Below are 19132 nucleotides of genomic sequence, written 5' to 3'. Positions count from 1 at the left end.
TTCCAGGGGGGGGGGGGCATTACGCATCGAGTGGAGGTTTCGTAAGATACCCGTGAGAGTCGGGATCTGCCCCCCCCCCTCTTTAAGTAGCCGATGGTGGAAAGATTCTTCCCCCTTGTAGGACATCTGCTGGAGGAGCTTCAGTAGCAGAGGAGAGGAGAGAGGGGTCCAGCCGCAGCTCCTGAACTTCTTACTTCACTTTGCAGAAGGGGGGCTACAGACAGGCTTTTATTTTGGTGGGGGGTCAAATAGGTGAGTGGGAAAAGTTTTTTTTAATTATATTTATTTATCTAATAATGTTAATTACAATAACAAATATATAACAGATACTATTATAATTTTGTTCTATAGTTTTATGCTTGTAGTAATTTGACCCCCGTACATTTAGATAATTAACACACCTTTTGAAACTTTCTTTTGGGGTCAGTTACTGTTTTCAACATTTTACACCTCAATCTAATTGTTAAACTACATCGAGTGAAAAAGCGTCTTTAATCAGAGTGAACGGCAGGCAGACGCATCTATTGTGCTCCATGTGTGATCTGAATCACATGATGTCCAAACTGTGTGTCCAAGGGCCAACTGTCATTCCGGCCCCCCCCCACCACCACCCCTCGGGGGGCTGCAGTTTTGGTGCGCCAGACGGGGCGAGCAGCCTGCGGGGAAGATTCTAGTGTTTTACTGGAAGTACTGGAGTTGAGACTAGACTGTGTGAGAGTGGTTTTTCTTACTGGGAACAGTTACCGTGTGGGATCAATTTATTGCTGTTCAATAGTTCCTCACGGTACGAGGGGTGTGCACTTCAACAGTTACATGCCTACTGGCAATATATATATATATATATATATATATATATATATTGCATTTTCAATGATGCTTATTAATGTCCAACATGAACATGTGTTAAGATGTTCCTCATGTCATCACCTAAAGTTACATGTTCCCCTCAGGGTGTGGGAATCTACTGGAAGCAGCGAGATGACGAGTAATGATGAAATCATTTGAGCTCTCAAAGGGCCCCGTGGTTCCAACGGGTACATCGAGCGCTTCGGGGGGGGGTCGAGGTCGAGGTCGAACCCTTCCCCGTCCTGCAGCTGAACCTCTGCACCGACGGGTCTGTCCAACCTGTTTTTCTCTCTCTCTCTGCCCTCAGACTGACTGATGATCTGCTGACCCTTCACGTCCAAACATGAAGATTGGGCTGTCGCTTCCTCGCCGCCCTGCTGTTCTCACACACACACACACACACACACACACACACACACACACACACACACACACACACACACACACACACACACACACACACACACACACACACACACACACACACACACGGGCTACAGTGATCAGTCTTTCACTTGAATGTCCGAGAATCAATCAAATGGACACTGGACTCTTTCTATTGATGAGCTGAATAAAGTAATCCTTGTGTTATGTGGATGATATTTGTGCCTTTGGACAACTTGTCATGCTTTTTATTCCTCATTGTTGTCAGAATTATCTGTCAGGATTCATTACAGGCTTTGATGTCAAATCTAAATACTTATTTGTATTAAGTCTGTCATTTAGATCCCTTTAAACCAATACTTTTGGGGCACATTTACCATTGAGCTGCTGGGAATGTATACTGAAAACAATGAGTAATTTCATGGCTAAATGTTTCCCACATAAATGTTTATGCCAAACTGTTTTCTTCTTTTATGAAAGCAAGCGTCTGCACTTTTTTCAAAGTAAAATGTGCAAGATTTCCAAGCCTCTTATGCATTGAAATGCTAGATTGCATGCGTTAAAGGTGTCACGCTGAGCTTCTTGTAGGACTGGGTTGGGGAAGGGCTTTAGCAGCAAGAAAAATTGAAATAATGAAATGAATACATAATGTACAAAGAGTTTGAGCTGCATTCAACATTTGAAACTCCTTTAACTTGCTTAATGGAATTGAATCAGATTACTGGAATGATCAAAGGAAATAGCGTGCACTTTAAAAATGGTGCTTGAGTGGCGTTCCTCAATAACTGCTGCTTTGGAGTTCTGTACATGTCACATGTTAACAATCTGTCAGCAGTTTTGACCGAAAATCACTCAAAGTCATTTCATATGCAGACGTTTCCATGGCAACTATGGAAATATGCTACGGAACCCCACACATCTTCTTTCTCCTTTTGAAAGCTTTGTGGCTGCGTGAGGAGACGTTAGACTCCTCTCACGCATCTCCACCAACGGAACGGAAAGATGTCAAATAATCCTCAGGCAGCACAAAGAGAAGAAGAAAAAGAGACCTTCTGGGACTTCTTTGTGGGCACTTTTGCAAAAAAACCCCCAAAAAACCAGCTGAATTGCAATACAAATGGAAAGTTATCTGCAATGTTTAATGTCAGCACATGTTGTGGAATGACTTTGGCATCTGTCCTGCCTCTTTGGGAGGATCGGTGTTCTTTCCTCCTGGAAGTAGCTGCTGCTCGAGGCCTGTTAACCGCAGCCAGACTGTGGCCATTGGGAGCACGAGGGTCCATAGAGCAAGAGGAAACACCACCAATAACATTTCAGAGATCTGCCATGTGACATAACCCCCCCCCCCCCCTTTTTGTTCCTTCAGTATATTTTAAAAAGCAGGTGGACAAACAAGTGAATCCATGTTTGAAAACAGTGTAATGTGAATTTTTCAATTGACCACACACACACACACACACACACACACACACACACACACACACACACACACACACACACACACACACACACACACACACACACACACAGACACACACACACACACACACACACACACACACCCCCACACACACACACACACACACACACACTGGCTGCTGTGCATTTGGTGTGTCCCGAGATGTACCCCCCCCCCCCCTCAAAGGGTATTTTATAATGATATTCTTACCCTACCTTACAGCAAGCATGAACCCAGATGGCGAAGCTCTGTGCTGACGCCTCACTGTCGAACGCATGCTCACTTACCTCAACGAGCTCTGCTAATGAGTGCAGGTAGACATCGTGGTCATTAGCGCAACATTAGCATCATCCATTATGTCCTCTTTGGTTGTTAAAACACTCCTTTCCCACACAATACAACACATTTTCTGATTTATTCTCTAAAGAATGAGGGGAATTAACACTCCCATGAAGAACTAACCATAGGATCCTCTTTTAATTGATGGTGTGTAACTTGCTTAATACAACGTGAACGTGGTACTTTTAGCTCCAGCTCTAACTTCTATGCATGTAAACAGTCTATAGTAGCACACCTTTACTAACCAACTCTACTGGGTAGCCTAGAAGCTGTAAAATGGAATATCATTTTATCATATGTTTGTCATCTGTGTGTGTGCGTGTGTGTGTGTGTGTGTGTGTGTGTGTGTGTGTGTGTGTGTGTGTGTGTGGTCCCAACTGTAACTGTACATGCAAACTACCATCCAGTTGGTCAGAGTTGTTGATCCAAACAACTTTCTCATGTACATGACGCATGATGCTGGGATCACGTTAGCTCAATGTTAAAGGCGTTGGGGCCTTGTCACTCTGTATATCGTTTCCTGAATGTATTTATTAGTAGTAGTATTATTATTATGGGCCTTTTTGAGTAAGCCCAGAGCCATTTGGTTCTCTGGTGCCTTCTCACGCATTATGCTGCCAATGAAAAAGTACACAAGGGTCTTTTTAAAAGGTTTGCAATGGATGTGTGCCACTCACTTGTGTCAAAAGTTCAAAACCACTTTTTGGTCTTTGAAATATGTTTATATACAATGCGTATATAACATATGGTGTTCAGTTCTGTCCAGAGTTACGTCATCAACTACACGGCAACCTGGATTCCATTGTATAATGGTGCTGGTGTGCGTTTCAGTAATGACGGTCGTTGCCGTTGTGTGTGTGTGTGTTTTGTTGTAATGACTCCACTCACTTTTTGCACCTTGGGGGACTCCGGCGTGGAGTCGCCAGCGTGCCAGAGCTTGAGTTGCGCCCCGTCTCGGTCGAGCAACTCAAACAAACGCCATTTTGCTCCGAAATGGCTTCTCACACCTTTCAATGTTGTCACGCGTCGGTTACTCGTCCCCCCCCTCACAAAAACGGACGTCAGTGCTGTGTGTCTTCTGTCCCCCAACAACGAGAAAAATCCACTTCAGTCACAACGTGTTTGTCGTTGGGATCAGTGTGAATGCGCCTTTTAATTGAGTCACAAATATCACCACATTAACACACGTGCGCCCATACCTGTCGCCATTCAACAGCGTGTCACCTCTTGTTTTCAGTGGAACCCCCTCAGACGTGACATTTAAAATCCTAAATGAGAACTCGGTGGAAATGTCATGGACGAGACCCTCGTCGCGGACAGACGGCTTCAGACTACAAGTGGTGTCAGACGCAGGTCAGTAGGCGCACTATTTACACAGCGCTGTTTACTACACAAAACATGAGTTGATTTACTTCTTAAATTCCTTCTAGATGAACCAGTCAGAGACTAAAATCACTGACCTGACCCCTGACTTGGACCACTCGGTGTCCATAAACTCCTATTACGGGTCCGAGGAGAGCATTCCCATCACTGGACAACTGACCAGTAAGTGCATCTTTCACAGCAACTTCTTTTACAACCTTTGCATGAAATTCATAACTTTGAGTTATCAATTGAAACTCGTGAGCGTCCCTGTAGTGTTACAATAATGGTACAGTGATGCTGGTTTGTAGGCAAACAGCACATTTATATTTCATTCATGTGAGATTAAGAATACATGATGACACTTATCACACATATCAGACCACCAGTCAAACCTCTTCCTTCATCCTACAACGCACGGATAGCATTTGGCTGCAAGTGATATTCCAGAGAAAGTGATTCTTCCCTTTTATAGTAGCAGTATCACTTATTCCATTTAGCACATTCTTCAAGCCACCAGACAAAGGAGAATATGGCCGAATCCCATCTGTTTACTGCCTCTCAGCCAGTGTTTATGGCTAATGCTGCATAACCATATGTGTTTGTGTGAATGCGCTTTGGATCCCGTCGGCCAGCTTTTATGATGCGTGGACTCTCTTAACGGTTTTCCCTTTGGAGAAACCCGCACACAGTGAACGGGGCGATGTGAGGTGCTAACTAACTCTTTCCTGTGTTTCAGTCCAGTCCAGTAACACCAGTGGACACGTCAAGAAGCCAAAGTCAGACGCTATCAGTGAGTACGCTCGTGTCAACAGGAATCTGACAGGGGGCCTTTTTCTCCACGGTTTCCCATTTCTGATGTTTGTTTGTTTTATTCCCACAGACTAAATGAGTCAGGCAAACATCTGACCTTCTGCTTTGGTAGTCAGTGGGGGGGCACACGTTGGCTCCTATAATTAAAACCAGTCTGTCATCAAGGAAAGGTGTGTGTGTGTGTGTGTATAAAGGTTGAACAAGAGGAACCTTTGAAGGGCACTTTGAAGGAGACACGTGTCTGGATTGAGACGCGGCCAAACCTTTGGAGTCGTGAAGGAGACGAATGTTCAGAATGGAACGCAGCCGAACAAAAGCATTTGAAGGTTTAATGATGTTGGACTGAAGGGGGGGGGGGGGGGGGGTCAGCAGCTGCTAGATGATTAAGATGAAGCTGTTTGTCTGTCGTGTTTCTCATCAATCAATCAATGGACTTGTTCTCTTTCATCATGTTGTTGATCCGATCTGCTCTCATCCAGACGCTCCGGTGTACAAACCCACTGACTTCTAACGCCATCCGCTGTGTATTATAGGAAATAAAAAGCATTTTCACTAATGAAAAACTCTAAAACTAGGATTCTCTCCATAATGTTTCCAAATAAAGTCTCTTTTTTTCCAACATCTGGTGTGAATGTGTTTATTTTTAAATCCTCTTTGAAGTAAATTTCATGGGTTCATAGAGATGTCTTTATTCTTTTTATACTCAACTGATCCTAGGTAGTACCGTTTGAAGTAGTAGTACTAGCTAGTACATTGAGATATGTATATTATTTAATTCATTTAGCACAAACAATAGAAACAAATGAAATAAAAATCACTAAAGTATCAAAACCGCTTTAAACCAAGGAAAATCTTTCAAACGTAAGCTACTTAGTACATAAAAGTACAAATACCTGAAGTCTGGAGTATTTGTGGTACTTTATGTCTTCTGACCCCTCAGAGGATTCATGTGGCCCTTCAAAGGGACGCGCCCCTCAGGTTGAGTGACTCTACTGCAGTAATATAAGTAGAAAACAAGGTTCCTTTTCATGAAGTATTGATGATGGTAATAAAGCTGCTTCAGTCACTGAGGCGATGAGAAGGTAAAGGGCGACACCTCGTGGTCACAATCTGAACTGCACCACACAAAACCACTTAAAACTCATCAAAAAGTGATTTTACATATAAACACAGAGGTAAATAAAAGAGTCAAATTATTTCTACTACAGTTCAGACACATTGATAACAGCCTGCTGATGAACATTCACACTTTTTTAACAAGGTTATAGATGGAATGCAGTGGGTCATTTCTCCACCTGGCCACCAGGTGAGCTCTGATGTATTTAAGCCTCGTTCCCAGCATCAGGATTTCTCTTCTGTTGTCTGCTCCAAGAAATACTTCCTGTATTCTTTGTGATCTTGACCTCAAGTTGACAACAGAACATTTATATTTAATACATACATCTTCATCGACCCGCACTGCATGCTGGGATATGCTGCCTCGGGAGGAGGAGTCGACCACATGGGACACACGAGAGATGAAGGAGATCTTTGTGTCTGAATGAAAACATGAAACCTCCAGGTTCCAGGTGCTGCAGATGTTCTGCGCTCACCTGCAGCACCTCCTGAAGGAGCAGAGCGCTCTGAGGCCGCTGGGCCGCACCAACCTGCCGCTCCGGGTCCACCTGCACAGGTGAGGTCCCGCCGGCCCCCTCTGGTCCCGGGTGGGACCCGGTGGTCTCAGGAGTCTGCTTGTGGTTCAGGTCTCTGGTGGAGCTGCTGCTGGACTTCATGGAGACGCTGGAGGAGAAGCTGGACGTAGTCCGCCGCGGTCCGGCCCTGGGGGAGGAGCTGGCTCAGCTGGTGGGTCACATGACGTCATGGCGTTCCCCTGTGAGGTCATCGTTGACTCTCTGCTGTCACTCAGCTACTGGCCCACGTGGTGGAGGGTTTGTCCAGTCGGGTTCTCCAGAGCTCAGTGGGATGACCTCTGACCTCTGGCTCCTCATCATCATCATCATTGTGTCAAATATTAAAGACTTGCTTTGTTTTCCTGACAAAATGTGACTGGTTTAATTCAACATGAACCTTTTAGTTAAAACACAGATCTTCTTCATCTTCATCACCATAAATCATGTCACTGTGAAACTGAAGCAGCTCTTTCATCAACATTCTCTGGGGATTAAAACTTATTGCAGCTAAATCTTGAGTGTTTTATTGTTAATTTAAAACCTTTACATTAACAATGAAAAGTCCCTTAAGAAGCAGGAAGTCATGTGACTAAAGAGCTGGAGACCAAAGTGACCCTCACAGGCCACCATCTGATTCACCACAAACCAACTATTGATTAATAGAAATAAAAAGGCTCTTCTGCGTTATGGACATTTACTCGTTTCTCAGGTTCTTGTTGAAGAAAGAAAAGTTTATGACACGACGAGCAGAACGCTGCTCATCAATAAAGTTTCACATTAAACACCTTTATTAACAATGATACAACACAAAGTACTACATGGAGGGACTAAACGTTGTACTTCTATGTAACTTTAATAAAAACACAAGTAACTAATATCTGTTATTAAAGCTTTTTTTCAGAGGTTTGCTGAAGCTTTAAAAAGGAACAAAGCAGATAATGTGAAATGATCTTTAATGTGACACATTGAAATATTTGAAGTTAAAATTTGAGTACAATTTATCAAACAGATCCATTAGTCGTATAAAATGTCTTCTTGAACATTGTGACACATAAAGATTAAGATTAAACTGTAATTAGGAGCCAACATCTAAATGATGATTATTGATTCATCCACAGAGGCATCGAGCACAGAGACATTAAAACACACCTCGCTGAGCTCTTTCACACGTTCATCTGCAACAGCACAAGTCCCAGAGAGCTGTGGACCCCCAGAGTCCAGACCAGCTCAGGTACCCCTCACCTGCTCCACCTGCACCTACACCCACATGGACCTCCATCAGCTGTACAGACTGAACTAGGTGGTGAGCAGAGAGGAAGGTTCTCCACCAGGAGGAGACTCTCCGTCCTGAAGAGGACACAAAGACACGGAGGAACCAGGACTGGAGCAGAACCCAAACCCAGGATAAAGAGGTTCAGTGAATGTGGTGCTGAAGGTGTGGAGGTGGATCAGTGAGTCAGAGGAGACTCTGTAGAAGGACAGAGAGCCAGCAGGACAGTCCACATACACTGCTACTCTACCAGAGGAGGAGGAGGAGATGCGTGTTACTGTCTCATTGTGACAGACATAGTAAACTCCATAAGAGCATCTCAGACTCCAGGACTGATCATTGCATCCAAACTCACAGTCATCACTGCGTCCTTTCCTCTTGATTCCTCTGTAACTCACTGATACATAAACGTCTCCTCTCCACTCGACCTCCCAGTAACAGCGACCAGTCAGACCAGTTCTACACAGCAGCTGAGGCCAGTAGTCAAATCTGTCTGGATGATCAGGATGTGACTGAACCTCCTCCTTCTTCACACATGTCACCTTCCTGTTGTTGTCAGACAGTTTGAGTTTTCTGTTTACTGTGTTTGTGTCGATTGTGAGTTCACAGGAATCTGATGAGAGAACAAGACACAATACAGCTGCAGTTATTAATCATGTGTTCATCTAGTGACATCACAGAGGTGAATGAGTGATGTCACAGTGTGATGAATCCAACTCAAAGCTCACTTACACTTCCTCAAACCTGGTGTCATCCATCGGACTCCAGCAGGCTCCACCCTGAAAGGAGGAGAATGGAGACATGGACATGACATCACTCTCATACACACAGCTTGGTCCTTCATGTCCACATGGACCACCTCTTCTTCTTCTGATTGGCCCATGACCACAGCTCATCATGTTCACTCATTCATCATCTGTTAGGATTAGTGCATGTTAACGTGTTAGAAACCTACTACAGGACTAAAGTACTACCAGAACGAAGTACTGCCAGCATGAAGTACTACGAGCAGAAAGTACTACCAGCACAAAGTACAACCAGCATGAAGTACTACGAGCACAAAGTACTGCCAGCATGAAGTACTACCAGCATGAAGTACTACGAGCAAAGTACTACGAGCACAAAGTACTACGAGCAAAGTACTACGAGCACAAAGTACTACCAGCAGCAACACGCATCAACACGCACGGCGTGAGGAGGACACACAAGTTGTGTGAAACAGTGAAACAACAGTGACGAGCTGCAGACTCTCAGTCTGAAGAACAACATCTGCTCCTGTGGAAGGAGGTTCTCTCCTGCTGCTCATGTTGTTCACAAGAAGAAGAGAAGTTCTTCATCATGTGGAACTTCAATGACCTCGTGTGTCTCAGCAGCTGGATCAGTGCAGAGTGACAAAGTGAATTTATTCATTGTGTAACTGCTCAAGCTGCATCAATGGAAGTCATTTTCAAGTAAATCCACATTCTTTACAGACTGAAAGTCATTTTCAACTAAAATCAAAGTAAGTTTACTTTTAACTGATGGAGACTAATGGCACCATCAGCATCATAAACATCCATTATTTTCATGTTTTTTTGTGTACAATAAACGAGAAGCAAGCCGACAACAAGGTGCTCCTGGTTCCTGTTGGGGGGCTGCGAGTCAGAACCTGGACCCGATCTCCCTGTGTGGCTAAAACAAGAGGACGAGGAAATAGGAGCCATAGGAAAGGCCAAAAGGAAACGGTTTAGCCACTACACATATAGTGCTTTACATGTTGCTACTCAAAGACACTTCACAGTAAAACCAGCACATTTACCACATCAACACAGATACAGCAATAAAACCAACACATAAAACAGTCAAATTAAAAGCAACTAAAACAGAGTGTACAACTTTCCTAGTAAGGAGATATTTTTAAATCCTTCCACATTCAGTCGATTGTCTTCCAGACTTTTTCTCTGTTTAATTACAGCTGCCGTATTCCTTGTTTTGCGTCTTATATGCTTCACCTCCTCATATATTTGATCAGTTGCTGATCAGCAGGTGAGAAATATGCTGCGCGGCGTCTTCTCCATTTCAGCATCAGTGAATGTGTGATGGACACCGTGGTCTACTTAAGAAAGCTGTGGACCTGCACTGATCCCAGATATGTGACCTGGATCCACTGAGCTCCTCCTTTTCAGCGCGACTCAGCAAACGTGCAACAGATTAAGATCAAACTAAGTCAAGCTGAGCTTAATCTCTTTCTTTATTGTACTTTTGTGCAATACCCCCCTGGTCCACAATCAGCTGTTGGTTCTTCACTGAGTGTCTGTGGCCGACTGTCACCTGTAGTTTCAACAAGTCCAACTTATCATCCAGGGATCTGGCTCTCAGTGCAAAGCACCACAACCTGAAGCTGAGCTCCTTTAAAACAACAAACATTCCTGCTGTGATGATCCATCAAGACGGTTTGAACATATTGTTTCTTTAACTGTGTCATTTAGTAATAACGTGTGACTAAAGGACAACACACACTGGAGGCAGATGATCAGCTTCTAAACATCCAGGTGACGACGTTGACTCATATCAACCCACCATGATGCCGTCAACGTGTCAGGAGACACCTCTGTCCTCTCTGATAACAACAAGACAAGGCTCCAGAGACACAAGCCTTTCATCACCTTCCTCCCTGTTTAGGGAACAGTCATCCTGACTACTCTTCCTCACTACTTCTGTCTGTGTTGATGGTCTGATGTGGGAAACAGTTTGATGAGTCTCTGGTAGTTTGAGGTCAGCTTGGTGTCTCAGGGTCACATGACCAGACTGACAGGTGTCTTCATACCTGAGAGTCTCCAGTCTACAGTGAGGATCCTCCAGTCCATCAGACAGCATCTTCACTCCTGAGTCTCCTGGATGGTTGTAGCTCAGGTCCAGCTCTCTCAGGTGGGAGGGGTTGGAGCTCAGAGCTGAGACCAGAGAAGCACAGCCTTCCTCTGTGATCAGACAGCCTGACAGGCTGCAGACACACAAAACAACACACATGTCACATGACCTGAGGGAGCTGTGAGGGCTGGAAGGTCACTGCAGGACTGAGATACTGTCGGCTAGTGAGGGATCATGGGAACATTTTAGTGAAAACAAAGTCTAACAAATGTTTTTGGAAATATTTAGTAAAGAAATGTTTTATTTAAATCATACAAGAATCATATGAAGTAAAAAATGTACCATTGATGTAAATAAAGACCAAGTGGACATTGAATCCTGACCTGAGAGTCTCCAGGTCACAGTGTGGACTCTTCAGTCCATCACACAGCAGCTTCACTCCTGAATCCTGCAGGTGGTTGTTACTCAGATCCAGTTCTCTCAGACTAGAGGACTGGGAGCTGAGGACTGAGGACAGAACTTCACAGCTTCTCTCTGAGAGGTTACAGTCACTGAGTCTGAAGAGACAACAACCAACAAGAAAAATAACATTTGTGTTAAAATGAAATTCTCTTTAGTGATGAGTTTGAACTAAAATGAAATCATGATGATCAAAGAACATTTGTTCAGTGAATGTTTTTACAATTGTTCTTTTTCTACTTTAAAACAGGAGAAAAGCATCAGTTAACAGTAGAGACACACATTAAAGTCTTCATTCTCTTTCCCACTTCTGATTTTCTCCTTTTCATTCGTACATTCTATAAAACTATGATCACACAGCTTAATAAGTAGAAAAGATGGCAACATATTTAGGTCCTGATGAATGAATCTAACTGAAGTAAATCCACTACATGAACTGTTTTTAGGTTTCATGACCAGTTTTCTTCTCTTGTGTCCTCCGGTTTTCCTCCACCTGCTCTGTGCCTCCACATCCTTCACCTGCACTGAGCAGCTCTTTCAAAAGCCTCCACCAGTCACATGTTCTGGTGCGTTGTTTGTTGCTTAGTAACAAACGTACAGTGATGAGACGGTTTAACACCGTCTTCTCATGATGTGGATGTGAACTGGTTGAAGTGCTCGTGTCTCCAAACGCTGGCTTCTGTCACCAGAAAACGGAGCAGCCAGGTCCACATGAACATCTCTGCTGGCCGACCAGCCCCGAGCTGTTAAACAGGTCTTCATCTCCACCACATCGTTCTCTTAGTTCCTCGTCTTTAGCCTGCTAACAGTTAGCTAAACTGAGACAGCTGAGCTAAACCAAGGAAGCTTACTCACACTCACTGAGGTGTTAAATAGTCGTTGTGGTTCGTATCGGTGAAAAGAACCACTGCTGCCCCACAGTGAGCGAGCGGTCTGGGTCCGTGGATGATGTCATTATGACACGTTAATAACCGCCGTACGGGGCCGTACTTTGTCCAGGTCTGTAAGGTGGACGCGAATTTAGGGGGAAAAAGTATTGACTTCTTCAACCACCAACATTTCTGTCTCATTAACCAAAGTTAGAATAGATTTAGTCATAGTTTAGTTTTAAGATCTTTTTTCGTCTTGTCTTTGTCATGGAAAAAGGTTGTTAACGAACCTTTTTTGTCAAACAAAAGAAGGGATCAAACTAAGAATAGCGTGAGATTAGGAACTTGCGGTATAAAGTTAATTAAATCTGAAATCGTCTTGAAGAACTAATTCATAGATTGAGGAAGATGTTTTTTACTCCGCATGGAGCTGATCCGTTAGAGACACATTTAAATCATTGAAGACAAACTTAATCTGACCTGAGAGTGTCCAGGTCACAGTGTGGACTCTTCAGTCCATCACACAGCAGCTTCACTCCTGAATCCTGCAGGTGGTTGTTACTCAGATCCAGTTCTCTCAGACTAGAGGACTGGGAGCTGAGGACTGAGGACAGAACTTCACAGCTTCTCTCTGAGAGGTTACAGCCACTGAGTCTGAAGAGACAACAATCAACAAGGAAAATAACATTTGTGTTAAAATTAAACTCTCTTTAGTGATGAGTTTGAACTAAAATGAAATCATGATGATCAAAGAACATTTGTTCAGTGAATGTTTTTACAATTGTTCTTTTTCTACTTTAAAACAAGAGGAAAACATCAGTTAATTTGCTCTCTTGTTAACAGGAAGTACTGTAGTATCAGTATCAGGATGAGGAAGGAAGATTTAATGTTGTTAAATAGAGCTGAAAATACAAAGTTAAGCTTCTCTATCCTCCATCTGACTCGTTTTAAAGAAAGAAAATAAATAATCTTTATCTTTTGATTCTGATTTCATGTTTTTCATGTTCTGAATCAGAAATAAACAACCATGATGTCGACATGAAGTCATGATGAATGAATCTAACTCTTTACTTACAGAACTTTGTTGGAGGCTTTGACCACTGGCAGCAGCCTCAGAAGAGCCTCCTCTGAAGCTGAGAATTTCTTCAGGTCAAACACCTCCAGATCTTCTTGTGATGACAGTAAGATGAAGACCAGAGCTGACCACTGAGCAGGAGACAGTTTATCTGTGGAGAGACGTCCTGATCTAAGGGACCGTTGGATCTCCTCCACTAGAGAACCATCATTCAGTTCATTCAGACAGTGGAACAGATTGATGCTTTTCTCTGGAGACACGTTCTCACTGATCTTCTCCTTGATGTACTGGACTGACTCCTGATTGGTCTGTGATTGACTTCCTGTTTGTGTCAGCAGACCTCGTAGGAGACTCTGATTGGTCTCCAGAGAAAGACCCAGAAGGAAGCGGAGGAACAAGTCCAGGTGTCCATTAGGACTCTGTAAGGCCTGGTCCACAGCACTCTGGTAGAGACACTTTGGTCCAGGTTCTCCTGACAGCAGATTGACACCAGAGCTGAAGAAGGTCAGATGGACATGAAGAGCAGCCAGAAACTCCTGAACACTCAGATGGACGAAGCAGAACACCTTGTCCTGGTACAGTCCTCTCTCCTCTCTGAAGATCTGAGTGAACACTCCTGAGCACACTGAGGCTGCTCTGATATCGATGCCACACTCTGTCAGGTCGGATTCATAGAAGATCAGGTGGCCTTTCTGCAGCTGATCAAAGGCCAGTTTTCCCAGAGACTCGATCATCTTCCTGCTCTCTGGACTCCAGTGAGGATCCGTCTCAGCTCCTCCATCGTACTTGACCTTCTTCACTTTGGACTGAACCACCAGGAAGTGGATGTACATCTCAGTCAGGGTCTTGGGCAGCTCTCCTTCCTCTCTGGTCTTCAACACGTCCTCCAGAACTGTAGCAGTGATCCAGCAGAAGACTGGGATGTGGCACATGATGTGGAGGCTTTGTGAGGTCTTGATGTGAGAGATGATCCTGCTGGCCTGCTCCTCATCTCTGAACCTCTTCCTGAAGTACTCCTCCTTCTGGGGGTCAGTGAACCCTCTGACCTCTGTCACCATGCCAACACACTCAGGAGGGATCTGATTGGCTGCTGCAGGTCGTGTGGTTATCCAGAGGCGAGCAGAGGGGAGCAGCTTCCCCCTGATGAGGTTTGTGAGGAGCACATCCACTGAGGAGGTCTCTGTGACATCAGTCAGGATCTCATTGTTGTGGAAGTCCAGAGGAAGTCGACACTCATCCAGACCGTCAAAGATGAACACAACCTGGAACTCTTCAAACCTGCAGATTCCTGCTGCTCTGGTTTCACTGAAGAAGTGATGAACAAGTCCCACCAAGCTGAACTTCTTCTCTCTCAGCACATTCAGCTCTCTGAAGGTGAGTGGAAATGTGAACTGTATGTCCTGGTGGTCTTTGTCTTCAGCCCAGTCCAGAGTGAACTTCTGTGTTAAGACTGTTTTCCCAATGCCAGCCACTCCCTTAGTCATGACTGTTCTGATTGGTTCTTCTCCTCCAGCTGAGGCTTTGAGGAGGTCTTCTTGTCTGATGGTTGTTTCTGGTCTGGCTGGTCTCCTGGATGCTGCTTCAATCTGTCTGACCTCATGTTCTTCATTGACCTCTGCAGTCCCTCCCTCTGTGATGTAGAGCTCTGTGTAGATCTCATTCAGAAGGGTTGGGTTTCCTGCTTTAGCGATGCCCTCAAACACAGACTGGAACTTCTTCTTCAGGTTGGATTTGAGTTCACGCTGACAATCTGCAGCAGGAAGTCCTGAATGAAGACAACAAAGAAGATCAATGAGTCACAGAATAGATTTCAACATGTCCTTTCCTCAGAGAATGACTCCATGAATATATTCTGTCCATCTCTTGAGACATTAGTGAAGGTCTCATTCATCGAGTTGAGGGAAAATGTGTCTTATTATCCAACATATATTCATGTTATAATCAGCTTTAGAGAAATTGGATAAGTAGGGATACAACTAGATTAATATATAGTGTATGTAGACACTAGGAGGAGAACAGGAGGGTCAGCTGACCAGACTGAGCCAGTTAGTCCAGCATCAACAAGCAGATAGAAGGTCTAGTGAAGGACAAGAGGAAGAATAGTAGGACGACAACAGGAGGAGTTACGTAGTTAGATTGAGGGGAGAGCTTCACTCAATCAATGGTCAAAAGATGTATGAACTGTGTTGTATCATCACCTCGTTGGTGTCTTTCTGGAAAGAGCTCGGTTTATTTGTAGCTCCAATAAATCTCTGACTTGAAGAATTCAGGTCTCCAGTGGGTTCTATGTGTGTTACTGAAGGTCCTTGGTCTGTGAGGGTCCTCATCACCAGTCAGATAGATCAAGTCAGTAAGTTAGAGAACTTAGAAAATAGTTGAAACTAAGAATAAATGAATCCACAACATCAGCAAGTCTTTAGAGGAACCCTCTTACTGCTCTGCAGACGCTCAGCCAGATCCTCCTGCTTCATTCTCCTCAGGAAGTGCACTGAGATCTTCACAAATGCCTCTCTGCTCCTCCTCTGCTCTTCATCCAGCACCTCCTCATCCTCCTTCTCTAAGCATTCTGGGTAATCTGAACTCAAAACCTTCTGGATCTTCTTCAGCTCGTTCTTCACAAAGGTGAGGATGTTCTCCTCCAGCAGCTGGAACAGAACATTCTATGAAGGACACCAACTAGAACCATGGAAGCCACCATCAGGTCCATGTTGGACAGATGGACAATCCACTGGTCTACAAAGTGCAGCATGGAGATGATGGTGAACTGAGAGATGTTTAAGTAGTTGTTCATGTACACACCATGAAGATGGAGTCCAGGTGGGTTTGATGCTGCTGGGCAGACTCTGTGGGAACCTCTGAGCTCTCCTGGTCCTCTCTGTGGAGGAACATCAACCATCAGCTCACATGGTGTTTGGACCATCAACACCAAGACAACATTAGGTAAAGATATTGGCTTCTGTCATGATTGATCACCATGGAAACCAGATGCTGAAGACTGATGACGGACAGTTTATTAGTTGAGTGACAGTGTTTACATCTGAGGATGTTTACAGTTAATGATTCACACTTAAACACATAAGGACCAGTTAGATGAAGATAATGAGTTCTGTCATGATGGATCGTCATGGAAACAACACTTTAAACAATGAATGAACATTTCTGTGATTCATTAACGACAATCTGAACACTTCTTCATCTGTTTAAGAACTTACTGTGGGTCATAAGAACGGCCTCCATCTTTGAATTCAATCCATCGACCAATAGAATGATCACTCTTCATGGACACACATCTGGGTTCAGGAGACTTTCTTCTCTGCTGATGTGAACTGAAAGAAACACTGAGATTACATCATCACATCATCATCTAATCATGAAGCATCATCTCACATGGTGTCCGTCCTCACAGAGACCAAAACAAGGTAAAGGTCCATGACGTGAGGTCTGGATGTGGACCACATGACTGTAGTGGTCTAGGTCTACTAGTCCTGCTGGTCCCACTGAGGATCAATAGCTCACTGTGTTCTTCACCAGTCAGTTTGGTTTAGTCCCATCAGGTCTCACCAAGTCCTCCATGGAGCTCTCCCTCCCTCACTGGACTCTGCTGAAGGGCCCTGGAGCAAGAAACCCAGAACCTCCACCAGAGAGTCTGGTAGAAACACCTCACCATCAGCCTGAGACCCTCACCTTGCATCAGCAGAGGGACGGACATCTTTGAATTTTATAGGATGATTCATAGACTGGTTGCTCTTCATGGAAACACAGCTGGGTTCAGGTCCAGGTCTCTGATGGGTCCTGGTCACACATGTAGAACCAGAGTCAGTGAGTCAGAGACGTTGGGACATGGAGACGAGTGGAGGACAGTTGGAGATGGTCCTCTCACCTCTGAGCTTTGGTCTGTCTGTCATGTCCCCCCCACAGAGGGGCTTCAGAGGGAGGGACACTGTCCTCTGGGTCCTCAGCCTGATTCATAGCAGAGTCCACACCTTCACACCTTCATAACAACCTGCTGGGAGATCTCACACATTATTCATCTTCATCAGGACAAACTCACAGAGCTCATTCACCTCACATTCACGTCACAGCAGCAGATGCTGTCGGCCTCTGTCACACAATCCCAACCTGCTCCCTCAGGCGACTGTGGCTTGGATCCCAGGTCCTGTTGACCTGTGTCCATGTGTCCTTGAGCAGGACACTTCACCCACATTGCTGCTGGGGCTGTGAGTCCTGTGTGAATGTTGGTCACTGATGGACAGGTGTCTCTGTGTGGTAGCTGCTGTCATTCATCAGTGTGTGAATGATGACATGAAGCCTTAAAGCGCTTTGAAGGGTCAGAAGACCAGAAAAGAGAAACAAGTTCATTCCATCCACCATTTAGCAAAAAGACTCACAGACTCACACCTGTCACAGTGTTTGAGTCCTTTATGAATCATTTCCTTAAGTCAGCTTTGGATGAGTGAATCGGCCCAAAGGAATTACCCAGAAGTCATTGTGACGTTAAAAAAGTGTGTTCAGGCTGTCATAATAACATGTTTACATCATTACCGTATTTTTGCGACTATAAGGTGCACTTAAAATCCTTTTTTTTCTAAAAAAACGACGCATGCGCCTTATAATCCGGTGCGCTCTATATAGGAAAATAGTTCTAAAATCGCCGATTCATTGAAGGTGCGCCGTATAGTCGCGAAAATACGGTACTTAAAATGACGTCAGCAAAGAGCCTAAAAGAAGTTCAAATCAGAGTAAAAAGTACAATAAACCAATTTGACGTTGTCATGGTGACGTAGCAACAAAGTGTTGTCCATTCAGATTTACAACATTTACGGAAACTCCGGATTATAATCTGCTACTTTTTTCCTCTATGATTACTGCATCATAGATATTTAATACTATGTAATCACTAATGATGTCACCTATCTAACTGTAGCTTCCATTGATTACTGCATCATAGATATTTAATACTATGTAATCACTAATGATGTCACCTATCTAACTGTAGCTTCCATTGATTACTGCATCATAGATATTTAATACTATGTAATCACTAATGATGTCACCTATCTAACTGTAGCTTCCATTGATTACTGCATCATAGATATTTAATACTATGTAATCACTAATGATGTCACCTATCTAACTGTAGCTTCCATTGATTACTGCATCATAGATATTTAATACTATGTTAATCACTAATGATGTCACCTATCTAACTGTAGCTTCCATTGATTACTGCATCATAGATATTAAATACTATGTAATCACTAATGATGTCACCTATCTAACTGTAGCTTCCATTGATTACTGCATCATAGATATTAAATACTATGTAATCACTAATGATGTCACCTATCTAACTGTAGCTTCCATTGATTACTGCATCATAGATATTTAATACTATGTAATCACTAATGATGTCACCTATCTAACTGTAGCTTCCATTGATTACTGCATCATAGATATTAAATACTATGTAATCACTAATGATGTCACCTATCTAACTGTAGCTTCCATTGATTACTGCATCATAGATATTAAATACTATGTAATCACTAATGATGTCACCTATCTAACTGTAGCTTCCATTGATTACTGCATCATAGATATTAAATACTTTGTTAATCACTAATGATGTCACCTATCTAACTGTAGCTTCCATTGATTACTGCATCATAGATATTAAATACTATGTTAATCACTAATGATGTCACCTATCTAACTGTAGCTTCCATTGATTACTGCATC

The 19132-nt window shown here is 43.7% G+C and overlaps 1 protein-coding gene across 1 annotated transcript; it reads right to left on the bottom strand.

Annotated features, from left to right (window-relative positions):
- Window positions 1-7638: 7638 nt before the first annotated feature.
- Window positions 7639-14407, bottom strand: LOC134104086 (protein NLRC3-like; the record flags this gene model as incomplete). The annotated part of the gene is given in 5 exon segments (XM_062557392.1): window positions 7639-8756; window positions 8876-8922; window positions 10950-11185; window positions 13402-14382; window positions 14384-14407. Coding segments are annotated over 5 exon segments (1875 nt in total), but the record flags the coding sequence as incomplete, so codon positions are not given.
- Window positions 14408-19132: the final 4725 nt, after the last annotated feature.

The sequence above is a fragment of the Pungitius pungitius genome, chromosome 14 (assembly GCF_949316345.1).
Source record: "Pungitius pungitius chromosome 14, fPunPun2.1, whole genome shotgun sequence".
NCBI lineage: Eukaryota > Metazoa > Chordata > Actinopteri > Perciformes > Gasterosteidae > Pungitius > Pungitius pungitius.
The sequence above is the reverse complement of the archived record's forward strand: the minus strand, read 5'-3'. Positions and strand labels throughout refer to the sequence as shown.